The sequence below is a fragment of the Euprymna scolopes genome, chromosome 26 (assembly GCF_053919585.1).
Source record: "Euprymna scolopes isolate OS-2025 chromosome 26, ASM5391958v1, whole genome shotgun sequence".
Taxonomy (NCBI): domain Eukaryota; kingdom Metazoa; phylum Mollusca; class Cephalopoda; order Sepiida; family Sepiolidae; genus Euprymna; species Euprymna scolopes.
This window is the reverse complement of record NC_136507.1, coordinates 49,665,298-49,683,422: the sequence shown is the minus strand read 5'-3', so window position 1 is coordinate 49,683,422 and position 18,125 is coordinate 49,665,298. Positions and strand designations below refer to the sequence as shown.

Sequence of the window (18,125 nt, the reverse complement as noted above, 5' to 3'; positions counted from 1 at the left end):
TTACAAAGTTTTGTGAGTTTGGAAATACGATAGAAGAGATGTTGAGAGATTTGCTCGTCGTTGGATTGATGGATGACCGAATCCGTCGGCGGCTGCTTTCTGAGAGGAAACTAACATTTCCTTATGCCCGACAGATAGCTCTTACCATGGAAAGTGCAGACAGGAATGTTAGTGACATGGCAGCCTGTTCAATGTCCAATTTTACAATACAGACGAAAGTCAACCAGGTTGAACGGCCTACTCCACTATGGAGACAAAAACAAAGACCATGTTTCCGATGTAACGGAAAACATTACCCCGACTCCTGTTGTTTCAAAGAGGCAACGTGTAATTTTTGTCACAAAACCGGTCACATTTTGCCAGCCTATTTGACCCGGAAGTACAACGACAGAGCTGGAAATCGTAAAACCCACAAGGTCACCAGTGAAGAATCAGTAGACGAAGATACAGGCAGCGACTGCGCCTCGGTGCATAGGCTGTTTAACCTGCCAGCAAATAGCAAAACCGAGCCCCTGATGGTGTTGGTGGGCATAAATGGTCGCAATGTCGAGATGGAGATCGACACCGGAGCTGCTGTTTCATTGATCAGCCGCAATGCATTTGAAAACCTATGGTGTAGTTAAGCCTATGTCACAGAAACTAGCAACCTACACGGGAGAAAGTATCACGCCGTGTGGTACGTGTCAAATGTCGGTAGACTATGATGGCCGACAGTTTCGTCTGCTATTAGTGATTGTTCCTGGTTCTGGCCCTGCACTTCTTGGTAGAAACTGGTTATGAGTAGTGCAACTCAGCTGGAAACGCATCCATCAGCTGAAAGCAGTAAATACTACACCTGCAATTGAAGACATTATTGCAAAATACCCCGATGTTTTCAAGGATGAATTGGGCGCACTGAAGGGTTTCACAGCAAAACTTAATGTTGACCCGAAAACAAAGCCCATATTCTGCAAGGCTTGACACGTGCCCTTTGCATTGAGTGAAAAGGTTGACAAGGAGCTGGATCGACTAGAGTCTCTGGGTATTATCGAACCAGTACAATACTCAGAATGGGCTGCCCCTGTAGTAGCAGTTGTCAAAACTGACCAAACAATATGGTTGTGTGGAGATTATAAAACTACAATAAACAAATGTTCAAATCTCGACCAGTACCCTATCCCCAGGATTGATGATTTGTATGCAAAATTGGTGCAGGGAAAGAAATTCACCAAGCTTGACTTGAGATCAGCATTACTGCAGGTTCCGTTAGAGGAAAACTCAAAGCAGTACCTTACAATCAATACATCACGGGGTCTCTACAGGTTCAACCACCTCAGTTTTGGAGTAAAATCAGCTCCTGGTATCTATCAACACTGTATGGACAATTTGTTGGCAAATGAACCACATGTCGTATGCTATCAGGACGACATGCTAATTACAGGATCATCAGACACGGAACACTTGATCACCCTTGACCGAGTGTTAGGGAAACTCTCAGAAGCTGGTCTCCGCGTTCGTCTGGACAAGTGCAAGTTCATGGCACCCTCCGTAACCTACTTAGGTCATTGGATTGACTCCGAAGGCTTTCACCCTACAGCAGAAAAGATCCGTGCCATCCGGGATGCACCAGCCCCACGCAATGTGACTTATTCCAGTTCTACGCTAGGTACGTCCCCAACGTCGCAGATAAGTTGGGCCCCCTCTATTATCTACTGCGGAAAGGTGTCTCTTGGACGTGGGGCACCCCCCAATTAACAGCTTTTCAGCGAGCCAAAGATGCATTGCAGACCACAAATGTCCTGGTTCACTATGACCTGAAGAAGGAACTGGTACTGACCTGTGACGCCAGTCAATATGGTGTCGGAGCTGTTTTGTCGCACATCTTTGCCGACGGTTCAGAGAAACCTGTTGCTTTTGCTTCGAGAACAATGTCACTGGCTGAGAAAAATTATAGTCAGTTGGACAAGGAGGGACTGAGTATTATCTTTGGGGTTAAAGTTTCATCACTACTTATTTGGATGTGCATTCCGTATCATTACGGATCATAAGCCACTTATCAGCCTCTTTAGCCCAACAAAGCCAACATTGGACACCCTGCCACCAAGAATAATACGTTGGTCACTGTTGATGAGTGCTTACGATTACACAATAGAATATAGGCCTGGTTCACACATCGTCACTGCCGACGCAATGAGTCGTCTCCCCCTGCAGGAAGCGTTAGATGTCCCAACACTAGGCTGACATTTGTGCTCATACACGCAAAGACCCCATCCTCTCTAAGGTTGTTCAAGCCACACAACATGGAGGGTGCAATCTCCCACATGATGCTCCGTATTTACCATTTCACGCTCGTAAAAACGAACTAAGTGTTGAAAGGGGGTGTCTGCTGTGGGGTTCACGAGTTGTAATTCCCCACCATCTCAGGCAGAGAGTGTTGGACGAGCTTCACCAATGCCACCCTGGCATAGTCAAGATGAAGGCCCTCGCCCGGACCTATGTATGGTGGCCTGGGATAGATGCTGACATCGAAAAAAAGGTGAACAACTGTTACCCTTGCCAGTGCTCCAGAAGCCTACCTGCTAAGGCACCACTACACCCCTGGGAATGGCCAGCTGATCCTTGGCAGCGGGTTCACGTTGATTATGCCGATTACAATGGCCAATACCTGCTTGTCATTATGGATGCACACTCAAAATGGGTTGATGTCTATACCACAAGTGCAGCTACTTCAGCCACTACAATTGAAAGGTCGAGGCGCTGTTTTGCTACTCATGGTCTCCCGCACATTGTTGTCAGTGATAATGGCCCATGCTTCACCAGTTCAGAATTTGCAGAGTTCATGAAACGGAATGGTATCAGACACAAATTTGTCAGTCCACATTATCAGGCATCAAATGGTCTAGCCGAACGCTAAGTTGGGCTGGTTAAAAACGGTATTAAAAAAATGTCGGGAGGAACTCTGGAAACAAAGATATCTCGTTTTCTGCTGACATACCGGACAACGCCTCACACAACAACGGGATCTACCCCGGCAGAGTTGTTGATGAAGCGAAGATTGCGCACCAATCTGGATCGTATGGAGCCCGCCACCTCAGGTATTGTATATAACAACCAAGAATGTCAAAAGTTTCACCATGACAAATCTGCCCAGATGCGTTCATTTGATGAAGACCAAGCAGTATTTGCACAGAACTTTGGTTCCAGATCCATATGATTGGCTGGTCACATTCTGGAAAGAGTATCTCCTTTATCCTTTCTAATCAGATTGCAGGATGGCCGGTTGGTTCGTCGTCATCAGAATCACATCAGGTCTCGCCGTTGTATCACCGAGCCAGCACCTCAATCCCCAAGTGAAAACAATCCAGAACGCATTTTCACGGAACTAAACATGCCTCCAGATATGGCAACAGAAAATAACACACATCCACAGACTCCATTGACACATGAGAATTTGCCCGATTATGAGCAGCCAGATAGAAAAGTGAGTGAGCATGACCTGCGATGACGATCGGGCAGTACAATAAGTCCACCGAATCGTTTTAGTCCGGATTGACTAAAGATTGAACAATTACCTTTTATTTTTTCTTAACTTAAAAAAAAAAAGGGGGGGGGATTTCAATGGTCATATACTGAGGCAGAATAATCCTCGACCACAAAAGGGTGACAAGGGCAGTCTACCCTGACCTTTTTTGGGGGGAGATGTAATGTACATAGGTACACAGGGGACGATAACAGGGGGAACACCGGCAAAAAAGGGGCGGTGCAGAAAGAGACAGCATGTAGACACTTGCGGTCGGCTCTCGGCTGAATAAAGTCTTAAAACAAACTCGCGTTTGCGTTCTCAGTGAGAAACACTACAGTAGCTCTTCAACTTTTTTAGTTAAAAATAAGAGGCTTTACTTTTGAAACAACTTTTGGACTACTCTCCAATTTTTGGCTTTGCAAGAACTTTATTCATATACTAATTTCTTACAAACTCTTTGGATATTTTTTATGTTAGATTTTATCATTAGAACTCTATAAATTACTAGTGGGTGTGCCGGTGTTTAAGTGGTGTAGAAGAGACCCTGGGAGGAGAGGGGGTTGTAGCTGGGCTGTCCAGATGTGTGTAGGTGGTGTAGTAAGGAATCTCCCCACCCCAAAGTGGTAGTAATGGGGGAGGTGAATCAAAACAACAGTAGGCAGAGGTGTTAAAAAAAAAGTGGTAGTAGGTAGGTAGGCTCGAACCCGTAATGCGAAGGAGGAGGGGGAAAAAAGGTTTTAAAAAAAAAAATTAAATAAGTGACGTCTTTGCCGATGTCTCCATCGTGCGACTGGAAGTCAAGAGCATTGAAATTATCCAACGGTGATGATGACTTGCTAAAATGTTGGTGAAAAAAGCTACCACTCCTTGTACAAAGCTGTCCAGTTTAGGGTAAAGTAATAAATGTTTTTGGCCAATTTTTCGATATTTATCGTCTGAAGGGTCGAGCTAGTCAGGATCCGTCACCTCTGTTGAAAGTTTTTGCGAGACATACAAACACATACACCCACACACATTTTGCCCTTTTTATATAAAGATAACTTCAATGACCAATTTTATGTGACAATCCACATTCTACGCCTTTGTTTATTCATTTCATGATATAACCAGTTTTAAATGGGGAATTCATTTTCATACTTATACAAAATTGAATTCCTCGACTTTGAATATCAAAGATTATATAAATTTTTTTTTTTTTCCAAATTAATAAAATTTTATTATGTTCATATACTATGAATTTCTTTAACATTATAATATATCAAATAACACCATGACAATCATGTTTTTTGTTTTTCTTTTTTTACAAATTTCTAAAGTGTGAACTGAAAATTATTCCAGAAAAAAGAAATGAAAAATATTGAAATATAATAATTATATGATAAATTAAATTGTGAAATTATTAAAGCTAAAATGTAATTAAATTTAAATGTTATGAAAAACAATAAAACAAGGTAGATGTGAAATGCTGTTTTCCATATTAACAATATTATTGTGTAAATTACATGGGTACAGCCAATTGTAGTAGTAATAGAAAACTCTTAAATCTTGTCTTTACAGGAGGTAACAAGAAAGAGACTGTTCCAGAAATGTTGGTACGTCTTCGTAATCGTGACAAGACGTCTGAAATGCAGATGGCAGCTGCCAAGTGCTTGACTTATTTATATCGAGGGGGTGCCCTTAGTGCCAGTGACCCCATCATAATGTTGAAGGTGAGTTGGACTCATAGATTTTAAATTCAATTAAAAAAAAATAAAAACCCAAAAACATTTCCAAAACTTTAGTTTCTAGAATACAAATGTGTAGTTCATTTGAAAAACTATGAGTAATAAGTTAGGGATGCGTGATGGACCTTGTAGATACTTCTGCAACCAATTGGAATATTTTATACCAATTTAAAATCCAATTCTATCGATTGTTATCATGGATCAATGAGATTTTAAAAATAAGTAAAACAGAAGGAATGCCTTCAATTCGACACTGGTTGACTTGACGTGCATGGCATTGGTAAATAGACATAATAAAATAGTTGCTTGGTTTTTCGGCACAATGTAAGTTTTTAATATAGAGAAATACTTACTTTAAGAAAAGGGGAGGAAATATGTTACATTTTTTTTTTTTTTTTGAAATTTAAAGTGCAGGTTTTTTTATTTACAAATTTTTTTATCAACAAATGCAATAATCGTGTCCATCATTCTAAATTCTGACTTTAAAAGGAGTTCTTTCTTTAATTATTAGATTTATATTTAAATTGTGATAATTCTGTACCCCTTACTCCTCCAATGATGTCCGGTGAGTGACAAAATCAAATTCAGTTCTAGGTCCCAGTTTGTCACTTGGTGTTTGGTAGTCACTCTGAAGGCCCTGGGTTTTGAAAGATCATGTCCGACAAATCACCATTCTACCCATGTTGTATAAGATCAAGAGAGAAAATTGTCTGGCACTAGTCACCAAAGTCTGTATCACTGTGAGACAAAAAGAATAACATCTTGGCAATTAGCCTTCTATATGTATAAAAGCGAAAATGTATGTGTGTATGTATGTTCGCTTTTCCTCGATGTCCACAAAAGGCTTCTTTCAGAGAAGCGTTTGCTCGCTTCACAACTTCTTAAAACTTTTTATATCATCTATAAATTGTAATATCTCAGAGTTATCCGCGGAGCTCGCCTGTCTATTTAATTTTATTGACTTTCAAACGTTAATTATTCCACATTTCCCACATCGGCACGCGTTACATTCGGTTTTTGGTATAAAAAAAAAGCGAAGCTCGACTCTAATCACAGGCCGCAAGCCAGTTGTCTCAAGAGAGCTAAGTAACGTTTGTTGACTTCGTCATATCAGACTGTAGCTTTCATTTCGCTCCTCCTAATAAACGGAGCGGATTTTTAAAAACAAACAAACCGGTTTATTCACCTCATTCAAAACTGTCCCGCACAAAATAACTGCTGAATACCTATCGCCGTCACGTCAATCAAAAACGCTCACCTGTTTTTTTTTTTTAAACACTTTACTATTTTCCAACTGCGCGTTGTGAAGGCTTTGTTTTTTTTTCACGGGCACCTGTTTTTTTTTTTTCACATACCCCAAAAAACACCCGGGCAACGCCGGGTATCCCTCGACTCTAATCACAGGCCCAGAGCCAGTTTGGTCAATGTCGACTTCATATCAGACTGTAGCTTTCATTTCGCTCCTCCTAATAAACAGAGAGCGGGTTTTTAAAAACAAACAAACCGATTTATTCAAAACTGTCCCGCACAAAATCGTAACTGTTGAATACCTATCGCCGTCACGTCAATCAAAAATGCGCACCTGTTTGTTTTTTTAACACTTTACTATTTTCCAACTGCGCGACTTTCACATACCCCGAAAAACACTCGGGCAACGCCGGGTACTCCTCGCTAGTCTTCTATATATATAAAAGGCAAAATGTGTGTGACCATTTCGTGTATGTCTTCAAAAGGCTTTTCTCGCACACGCTCCTGGGGTCGTTACTATCGCTTAAAACTGTGTATATAGGTCCTATCAGAGAGGCGGTAGCACTCTCTATATAGGGATGGCCCGTACACGCCTATATACGCCTACAAAACAAAACTATCCAAATCTCAACTAAAATCAACTTATAAGTTTCAAAAAGCACATATTCTTACAGAGAAGCGTCTTACGAATCCAGCGAGTGTCAGAACGTCGGTTAAAATGTCAAAAGGAGCTAAAAAAAAAAGGGGTACAAAAATGGCCAATTGTTCTTCTTTCTTCTTCTGCTTTCTTCTTTCTTCTTCTTCTTTCTTTTGAGACGATGTATCTCGGTGTACGAACAGTCTCTGACAACAGTTCAAGCATCAATCAACTGCTCTTTACACGGAGAAGTGCAGTGACCCATCGCTTTTTAGCTAACTCCATAATTAAATAAGATTACGTGTAATAACAAGTTTTAAACACTTATACCCAATGTAGACAGACCACTTCGAACACGGAACTTCTCTCAAAAGGGACAGCTCCAAATAATACACCGGATGCTCACAGACATTCCAGTTTGCCAGTGGCCTATATTTCTTGGACGCTGAATATTTGAGGTGAACGTTAAGGTTTTTTTCTTTAAACAGTAACCCACCAGCGTTAATGAAACCACAAAATCTTTATCTCAGTTGATCAAAATTGTTATAAGAGTAACCTATCAGCAAGTACGACGTCAAAAAACAATGTTATAAAAACAAATAATTCTCCAGATTTTGGACTGTAAAATATGTACAAAATGTCAATGCTGTGACCAGGATTCGAACCTAGGTTAGCACGGCCACAACATGGGGTCCTAACCTCTAGACGATCACGGCTAACACTGACGTCTGTCGCTCTTGGCAGAAAGACACATGACTACTGTCAAACTATTGAAAAATAAGGAGGAAACTTGAAATTCTCACGCATGCGCAAAAATACACTATAGCAACCATTGTTAAATGCAGCTGAATCTCTTCGCTCGCTAAGAAAAGTAGATCAGACCAGTTCTTCTAAGAACTCACCAAACGCCAAAGGAAATAAGTTAAATTAACCGCAAAAGAAACTGCAAGAAAGTCATCTTCTAAGAACTCACTGGAAGCTGACCAAAAAGAATCAAAATCCAAGCCCTAGCCACAAAAATAACTAGATATTGTGGCTACTATACACAATCTACTAATAAAAACAAGTAAGTTTTCTAAAATAAACTACAATAAATTAACCAAGTAACCTCACACTGTCACTGATTAGGACTTCATATAAAGATAACAACTACACTATTGGTGTATATACCGTTCCACACTTTAACTATTGGTGACGGGGCAGTATCTCAATTCTATGAGAGTTGTCTTGCTATAAGATAAGTGATATTATAGTAAGATACACATAAGTGTTATATGTTTACATTTAATAAAAAATGCCAAAGTCAGCACGTAGTAAAAAAGCTCAGAGAAATATAGACTATGAAAAAAACAAAGTCAAGGTATTATCTGAGCAAAAAGAATACTATCAGAAAAATGCTGAAACAATAAAAATTAAGTATCATGCAAATCCTGAGGCAAAGAAGGCTGCCTCACGTGCTGACTCAAAAGTACGGTATAACAGGGATCCCAAGGGGAAAAAACTGCCTCACGTGCTCTTTATAACAAAGAACCAGAAAAAAAGAAGGCTGCCTCACGTGCTCTTTATAACAAAGAACCAGAAAAAAAGAAGGCTGCCTCACGTGCTCTTTATAACAAAGAACCAGAAAAAAAGAAGGCTGCCTCACGTGCTGACTCAAAAGCACGGTATAACAGGGATCCCAAGGGGAAAAAAGCTGCCTCATGCACAAACTATTATAAATATAAATATCAAAAACTGCCAAATCTTTGCCAAAACGCCAAAGAACGAACCAAGAAAAATTTAATAGTGAAGGTATGAACATTTTAGAACTTTATAATACTCTAACTGTTTTATCAGAGAGGCGGTAGCACTCTCTATGTAATATAGAACCGATGGAGGACCAAGAGGCAACTCCTAAGGCCCAAAACCCAAAGACCTAAAACCCAGCAGGAAGCGACCTGCTACTAATGGAGGCGGCAATGAGCCGCCTCCTAAAAAAGACAATGAATGTAAGTTTAAAAATAAGACTGTAAGTAAAAATACTAATTAACAAGAATAAAAAAGCATTGGAAATGCAAAAGGATATAGGGATGGTATGCCAAAAAGTATACAAACAAGATAGCTATGAATGGCTAGGCACATGGAAATAGAATTGCATCCAAAGTATAGCCCTATAGCTTTTTACAACCGTAATGATGGCACGGAATGAAGATTGGAGAAAAGCTATAGGGCTATACTTTGGATGCAATTCTATTTCCATGTGCCTAGCCATTCATAGCTATCTTGTTTGTATACTTTTTGGCATACCATCCCTATATCCTTTTGCATTTCCAATGCTTTTTTATTCTTGTATAATAATATCTAGGAATTAGGAAAGCGCGTAGCGTATAGATTTATTTACGTCGATTTTTTTTACAAAATTATTGCTATTTTGGCTTCTCGCGTGTTGATTGGGCTTTTTAGTATAAATAAAGTGAAACTAAACTCAAACGGACGTGTTCGCGGCATTGCGCCGGGAAAAACGTCCAGAAGCAATCAGCTTTGATCAATCTTGTATATCAGACAGTCAAATTTCGATAAACAAACTCAGACGCTGCGTGACTTCTATTTGACCTTCTTAATTAGGTCAAATGGAAGCAGCCAAGTTAACTTTTATCACGCACGCCTGTTTTTATAGTTAGATAAATAAATTCAAACACGTCTACACTGTATGTCGCGGTAGCCTAATGGTAACATCGCACGTTTTTTTTTTCACACATTAATTTCAAACTCAAGGGTACGGGTTCGATTCTCATACTCACCTACCAAAACATTGTTTTATTATTATTTAACCCCCCCCCCTCGGAGTTTGGATTTACCTCAAGACACCCGGGCATCGCCGGGTACCCCCCGCTAGTTATATATAAAAGCAAAAATGTATGTATGTTCGCTTTTTGTGTATGTCTTCAAAAGGCTTTTTTCAGAGAACCGATTGGTCACCTCACAACTTCTTAAAACTTTTTATATCGCGTCTAAATCATAATATCTATGACTTAACAATGGTGGTCGCCTCTCTATTTAATTTGACCGACTTTGAAACGTTAAATATTCAACATTTTCGGATCGGCACGTGTTACTTTCGTTTTTCGGTATAAAAAAAGCGAAAAAAAAGTTTGTTCAATGTTGGCTTATCGTCATATCAGACGGTTGCTTTCATTTTGAGATGAGACACTCCCCCCGGTCTTCCCCAAAGTTAGGTAAAAACAAACAAACTGGGTTATTGACCTCATTAAAAACTGTCCTGCAGAAAATGTTAACTGCTGAATAGCTATTGCTTACGATCGCCGCATGTGCATTAAGCTTTTTCGTATAAAAAAAAAAGCCAACAGACTAGCGGTAAATAAAACACTGTCCCGCACTCAAAGTTCACGTCAATAACTCATCAAAAACGGGCACCTGTTTTTTTTTTTGTTTTTTTTCAGACTTTACTATTTTCCAACTGCGCGTCAAGGCTTTGTTTTTTTTTTTTTGTTTTTTTTTTTAACAACCAACGATTTTTCTTTTCATTTACCCAAAAACACACACACCTACAAACACCCGGCAACGCTGGGTACTCCCCACTAGTTTTGAATAAAGTAACAATAATTATTCGTTGAAAGCTTATACAACTCTGATCATTCACAAGTCTCTGATTTAAAATCTTAATATTTATGTCTGGATGACACTTTTGGTAAAGTTGGGATGATTTTTGAGTTTAGCAAATTTAACCTCAAGTCAAGGTGCAGCCTCTTGGTAGCATGGATTTTGATGGAGAGCAGAGCTAAGTCCATCTCTTAACGGTGTGGATTTAGTGGGCGAGCAGAGCTGGATCCATCTTGCAATGGCGTAGATTCTGGTGGAGAGCAGAGTTGAGTCTGGGTAATTTTTGAGTTCAGTCATTTCAACCCCAAGTTGAGGGTCAGATTCCAATGGTGTGTACTCTGATGGACAGCAGAGAGTCATCGAAGCTCACTCATGCATTTACTTATATTGAGAATTAGCTGCGAAGCTTCATCCCCCCCCCCAATAGAATTTAATTCATTTAATTTCTTGCCACATTTACTGGTTCTAATATGTGTGAGGATCTGTCTTTTCGACATTGGAGTGGTTAATGGGTTTACAACATGCCCTTCTTTTTCTTCTGTATCATTTATCTCTTCCTGCTACTGTTCCTGCTACCCTCAGGTTGGTCCCCGAAATCACAAAGGTGTTTGCTAAATTTGCATTAAACTCAAACTTTTTTTAATTAGTTATCAAAACTTTAACTACGGAAAAGGATCTTTTGGCAGGTAATTCAATTATCAACTTTGTTTTATCCATGTTAAGTTATGCAATCCTTTTCAGTTTTTAACTAGCAATTCTTACTACTTGACATGTTTCAGAAAACTTGCTCAGCAGCGTCTTGTTTCAGATATAGGTCAAATTCTTATCCTGTTTAAAATAATAAAAAAAAAAACATGATCAAATCTAGTCCCAACCTCCACCCTCCTGGGATTACTCCCCCTCCCCCAACGAATTTGCTTGATAGGACCACCCTCAGTGGAAGATGCTTAATATCTAGATAAATGCCATTACTTTTTATTATCAAAATGTCAAAGAATTTTTATTTTACAAATCTTCAGGAAAAGTGAATCCAATAAAGCTCTCGTTTCTTTATCAGATTCCATTTTCTTTTTATTGCTCAAAATAACTCTGAGGTTTTCTTTTTTGAGAAGAAACAGAATTTTTTTTTTTTATCAATCCTTTGACTCCCACAAGTATTTTAGTTTGAACTTTTTCTTTCATTCCTTTTCTTTTTCTGCCTCTTCATATTTTTTTTTTTTCACCATTTGAATCCCAACATTTGTCTTTGTGGAATATCAACCCTTTTAATCCCCCAACATTGTCACAATTCTAACAAATATATAAACATTTTTCTGGTCCCTTGACAAAAGGAGAGTGGACCTGTAAATTCACCCTTGTCCGTTTGTCTGTCCGCACTTTTCTCAATAACTATGCCTTGGAATTTTTTGAAACTTTGCATAAACATGATATGAATAAAAGAGTAACAGAACAGATTCTCCAGGAAGATTCTGCCCCCCCCCCCCCCGGTGTACCTTTCGGTTTAAAATGGCTAAAATTGACACTTTTGAGCTTATTAAAAAAAAATTGATGCTTTTAATTTTTATAAAACTTTCCGAAAAGTTATAACCAACTGATTTCTTTGTTTGTCTATACTTCGCGATAACTCTTGGGTGTACCCTAGGGGCTCTTTTAGGACTAATAAAAACACTTGGGGTAAATGGGGGGGGGTAAATGCTGAACTTAGTCATTTTTTTATGCCTCGTTCACTGTGCATTCACAGAGGACCATGCATGCTTCACTTGTTTTAAGCAAGAATAGTTATTTTACATTTCAATATTTATATTAGTTTGGTAGACATTTCAATATTTAAAAAAATTCAAGTTATTTGTTGTTTTTGTCACAATATCAGTGTAGGGAAAGACTTATTAAAATATAAAAAAGGGTGTGTGATGGTAGATAAAAAATAAGTTTATAAACTTTTTCCTGTGAGCAAAATAACAAGATAATACCTATTTTTTTTTTTTCATTACTTAAAACTGTTTTGCATTGTTGACTGAAGCTGTTTTAATTTTTGCTCAGAGTGCCCAATTTTGGGAGGGTCAGGATTTTCCCTACATTAAAAATAACAAATTTATAAAACAATACACTTTTAATTAAAACAAACAACAAAAAAAAAAACTTCCTAGTGCTGACCCACTAAGAAACAGAAAGTTGTTTTATAATGTAGGGAAAATCCAGCTCTCCGAAAAAAAAGGCACTCTGAATTAAGACGAAAATTAAAATTGGTTCATTCTAACAGTTTTTCTCGATCATTGATTAAGGAGCTGCACTGGAACAACATAATTTCTGCCTTTGTGTATTATAAAGCTTTGTACTTGCGTTAAAAAATAAATATTTAATATACCTGCTACTCTTAAAATAAAACTTTCCCTATCGACCTTGTAATGAAAAACCAAGCAACTTAAATTTTTCTTATTTAAAAATAAAAATGCCTACTAAAAAAGTAATATTAAATTGTAAAATCTTTCTGTTTGTTTTTTTAAAGTTTTGTAAATAAATAAAAAAAACCCAACAAAACTGCAACCTACATAAAAATATCTTCTAAAGTAATCTAGATAATATAGTCTTACCTCTTATACTCTTTGGATATCTTAGTATTAAGTGAAACAAACCTACTCTCCTCAATCCCCTCTACTTTAACATGACAGGATATCTCCCTCTCTGCTGTAAGGACTCTGATAGATATATGCACGGGCTTGGAGTCTATATTCATAGCACCCTCCCTCTTAACTAGAGAGCAATGTCTTGAATCGAATGACATGACTTTTATACACTTTCGACTAGCCTTTCATCACCACATTAGTTACTTATAGTTCCTCTACTATTCTCCCTTAAGTCAGGACTGTACCCTAATTGATAATGTCTCTGATAATATAGATGTAGCTCTCTTTTTAGATAGTAACACCCAAATACATGTGTTTGGTGACTTTAATGTCTACCATAAAAATTGGCTTGGTTTCTTAGGTTGCACTGATACAACTGAACGCTCTACTTATAGCTTCTCTATAGCTCATTCTCTCACACAGACAGTTATGTTCCCAACCTGCCTCCCAGATTGTGAACACCAGCAGGCCTCACTTCTAGACCTATTCCTCACCACAGTACTCAAGGATTGTGTGACTAATGATCACAATCCACTTAGAAGTGCAGACCAGCTAGTGATATCAGTGGACATCATGCGTAAATCCAAACTTTAAGGTGAGGAGCCATTACTCAAAACAACTACGTACTATCAAAGCCATCATCAGAGATGCCCTATGAAGCAATATCTTCTCTCTTTCTGCTGAACAGTGTGCCAGTGAGATAACTGAATTGTGCAAAGCGGTCATTGAAGCACATTCCCACATGGAAGTATTATAGCAAGCCCCACTTACCCCCATGGTTCACTACAGATTGTGCGGCTGCCATTGCATGAAGACAGCATGCAGTCTGCCGGTTCATACGTCATAAGTCAAATACAAATAGGCAAAACTTTATATATGCTAGAAATCATAAGAGAGAAATAGCAACAGTCAAAAGAAAGCATGTTGAAATAACCAGGGAACGCATATAATTGCAAAAGATAAGAACTTGCGATTTCTGGAAAATCTATAATAGTGTAGTGAATAAAGGGCTGTAAGTAATTTCCCCACTATCCAGCAACCAGAAGATCGCAACTGAGAAGGCAGAACTGCTTGTCCGGCTATTCGCCTCCAACTTCACCTTAGAGTCAACAAATAACTCTCATAAATTTCCCTATGCTGACTGAAGCCACACTAGATGATGTGAAAATCACCCCTTCTCATATCCGCGATAAAAAACTTATGCACCTCCAATGCATGTGGGTCTGATCTCATCTCTGCTATACTATTTAAGAAATGCTCAGCTGAGCTAGCCCCCATACTTTCCAAACTCTACAATAAATTCTTTGCTGAATCTTGTTTCTCTAATAGCTGGAAGATGGCTTCTGTGGTACCAGTGTACAAGAGTTCTGATGAAAGAACTCCCTCAATTGTTGCCCTATCAGTCTCCTCCTTCCCTTCGCTAAAATCTTCAAGACCTTAATTAATCAAGCACTAGTCCACCACCTTGCAAAAGCTAATCTTCTCTCTGACAAACAGTATGGATTTAAGCAGTGTCATTCTACTATAGATATTTTAAGTCCTATCTGAATGTACCCTCTTGACGTACATATGGCTGGTAAACCTGCTTAGCAACAAAATCACACCCTTTCACTGAGGTCTCTAATTGCCAGAAAGCTTTCTACTCTAATAGTTTCTTCCCTCAAACAGCCAGACTTTGGAATTCCCTTCCTGATACTTGTTTCCCTGACTGTACTGATAAGCAGAAGTTTAAATGTAATGTAAACCAACATCTTGTTAATTTTTCCTAGGCATGGTCAGAAACAGTAACCTCTTACGTTTAAGTGTCGATATGCCTTGTTAGAGGTGAACAGGAATAAATTAAAAAAAAAAAAAAAAAAGTCTTATATATTTTCGCCCCCATTTCTTAAAATAAATTTTTCTCTTTATTAAAAATTGACCCTGTGATGAAAAACCAAACAAGTTGGTTTTATGTCTCTGAACTCGAGATGAGAACAGTAGTCTGAAGAATCCAAATAATATGCACAGCTTGGTTTTATCTGTTTGTTTACCAGTGTCAACCAGAAGGCATTCATTCCATTTTTGTGAGGTCTTAAAACCTGATTTGTTATCAATTATACACTAATGTTAGTCATGAACCCACAATTTCCTTAGATTGTTGCAGAAGCAAACTTAGTATCTTGCTTCAAATTCCTACTGTCTACATCACATTATATTAAACTAAAATGTTCAAAAATAATTACTGACATGTTACAGAATTTTTTAAAGGAGGATTGATAATTTGCATTATTCTGACTATTTTTATCCTGGTTTGTTCTTTTACGGTTAAAGGCGTTGATTAACTCTAAGTGATAGTATTCTGTTATAGAACATTTTAGGATAGAATTGGATGAATTTAGAAATAATGGTTTAAAAAAAAAAAAAGAAAATTCTATGATGAGGTTCATAAATATTAATAAATTTATATACAAATATATATATATTGATCTTTATTATAGAGTGGAGGGTTAATTTTAAAAGCATATTATCCCAAGTAGTACATAACTCTGATAATAAGTCTCACAATTTAAAAAAAAAAATTTTTTTTTTTCCCCCCACTAAGAACTTGCTGCATGACAATCTCATCTTCACCGGAAATTAAGGGCAGTGTTGTGGTAGATGATGACTAAACGACTATCTTATGAGTAGTAATGTGAAATAGTTTCTTGAGAGAGAGGCAAACTTTGATTTTACACATCAATGATTTTGTTATGTGCTGACTAGTGTTTGTGAAAGGCTAAATGTTTGTACATCTCTAAAATGGCCATTCTGTTCAAAATACCAACAATCAATTATACATGTACACTGTTATTACAAAAGTTTCTAAACCTCAGTTTTTTTGCAACATTCTGAAATATTGACTTGCATTCCTAATCGGGTTCCCTATTCTAATAAAAAAAAAAAAACAGTTGATGCAGTGACATTCATTTTTTTTTTTTTTTTTTTTTTTTTTGCAGACATTGCCAACGCTTATTCGTATGTGCAAAAAGGATCGAACATTGGAAGAGAATGTAGAAGGGGCTGAAACTCTGGCCTACCTTATAGAAGTGAATTCTGAACTGCAGAAAGTTGCATCTATATCTGACCACCTCATTCGTACATTATCAGAGTATCTTAAGTATACCAATGTCCAGCAGATCAGCAGTTCACAGACAATGCAAAAGAAGGTATGTACTTTATTCCCGAAAGTGGGCTGGTATCATAATTTGAGGACATAACAAATTTATTTCAATTTCTTCCAAATGTGGATGACAATTGATATGAGAATAATTTATGAAATAACATAATTACTTGCATAAAGTGATCACATTTATTTTTATTTGGCTTTTTGGTTAGGAGCAAACTGTTGTATCTCTTCTGATGCAACACATTATTTTTTTGGTCCTCAGTCAGTGGAGGAGATATCCTTCTAGACTGAGGCAGTTAAAATTTTTGTTAGAATCTAGTGCCACATTTTCGGAGCTGGATTTTCTCTACATTAAAAACAGATTTTGTATCTAAATATGTCCTTGTGTTTGTCTAAGTATATAGGGACATTTATTTTTAGTTATTTACTTTTGATTTTGATCTGTTATCAGCCAGTGTCTGGTTGATGCAGGTCACAACAGACTACCTAGAAGTGTTGATTATATTTGTTGTATTTGCAGTATGGTATTGATTCTTGGTGCCAGGTTGTTATGACCAGGTTTTACATACAGCACTCGGCTTTCTCAAATAGTCATCCGTTTAAGTACATGGTAACAATATACACGTATGAAAGAAGGAAATAGAAAACTTTATCATTAATAATGAAGACCCCAGTCAGAGGGTTCTGATGTACCTAGGTAAGATAATATTATTTCCCTTTCTGATGAATTAGGCAATCAACCAGTGTAAAGTGGAATCCGAAAGCTTGTGGCAATTTAATGTTGATTAAATTCACCTTCGTATTAACTTATGTTTCAGGTATTAGCCATCCATGAAGGAAGCAAAAACTTTAAGCATCTATGAATCATTATTTTTCGGGGAGGGAGGACAGTCTTTCTACTTTAGTGCCTGTTTGTCTGTTTATCATGAAAACACGCACACACACACACACACACACACACACACATATATAATATGCTGCTCCACTGGGAACAGATACTCATTATTGTGCTCACTGAAAAAATGGTTAGGATTATTTGTTCTACAAGTATACGATTGTTTTGCCCCTTTATTGATATTTTTATATATAGTACTATGCATATGTTTTTTTATTATCCTTATACCAGGGAAGCATTCATCAGCATTAAAAATATACATAAAAATCAAAACAACTCAATTGTAAACTATAATGTATTGTGTACTAAATCACTGCAGGGAGGGAGGCATGTGAAGCTTCCTTCTATTGCACCGTTGTGAGTTCCCAACTAGAGCAGACACTCAATTTGATGAGAAAAAGGCAATTTCACCAATTTTGATGAGAATAAATTATTGGAAGCGTGAAACATTCATTTGTATACATTAGAGATAGGGGGAGGTGAACACTGAGAGGAAGGATAAATTTAACTTTGGAAAAGTTGATATATTTAGGGCATAATGTGATAAAAACTGGTACTAAATCTGAGATTCTTATCTTTTGTCACTTTTTAAAAAATGTAATAACAAAATAGCTATTAATAATCCACGTGAAATTTTTTTTACAATATATACTAGCAGGACTCGTTAACTGGTGTTGCTCTGTGGAAGCATGCCCCCAACATAAAAAATTAAACTATGGTTGTTGCTGGCCAACCCCCAACCTCCTTATG

The 18,125-nt window shown here is 37.7% G+C and overlaps 1 protein-coding gene across 12 annotated transcripts in view; it reads left to right on the top strand.

The window, feature by feature from the left end:
• LOC145248018 (armadillo repeat-containing protein 8-like) overlaps positions 1-18,125 on the top strand; it is a 214,175-nt gene that overhangs the window by 79,265 nt on the left and 116,785 nt on the right. For all 12 annotated transcript variants that reach the window (XM_080109718.1, XM_080109723.1, XM_080109715.1 and 9 more), the window contains exons 9-10: positions 5,060-5,211; positions 16,311-16,520. In XM_080109718.1, the coding sequence (XP_079965844.1) occupies positions 5,060-5,211; positions 16,311-16,520 (362 nt within the window). The remainder of the gene's footprint in view (positions 1-5,059; positions 5,212-16,310; positions 16,521-18,125) is intronic.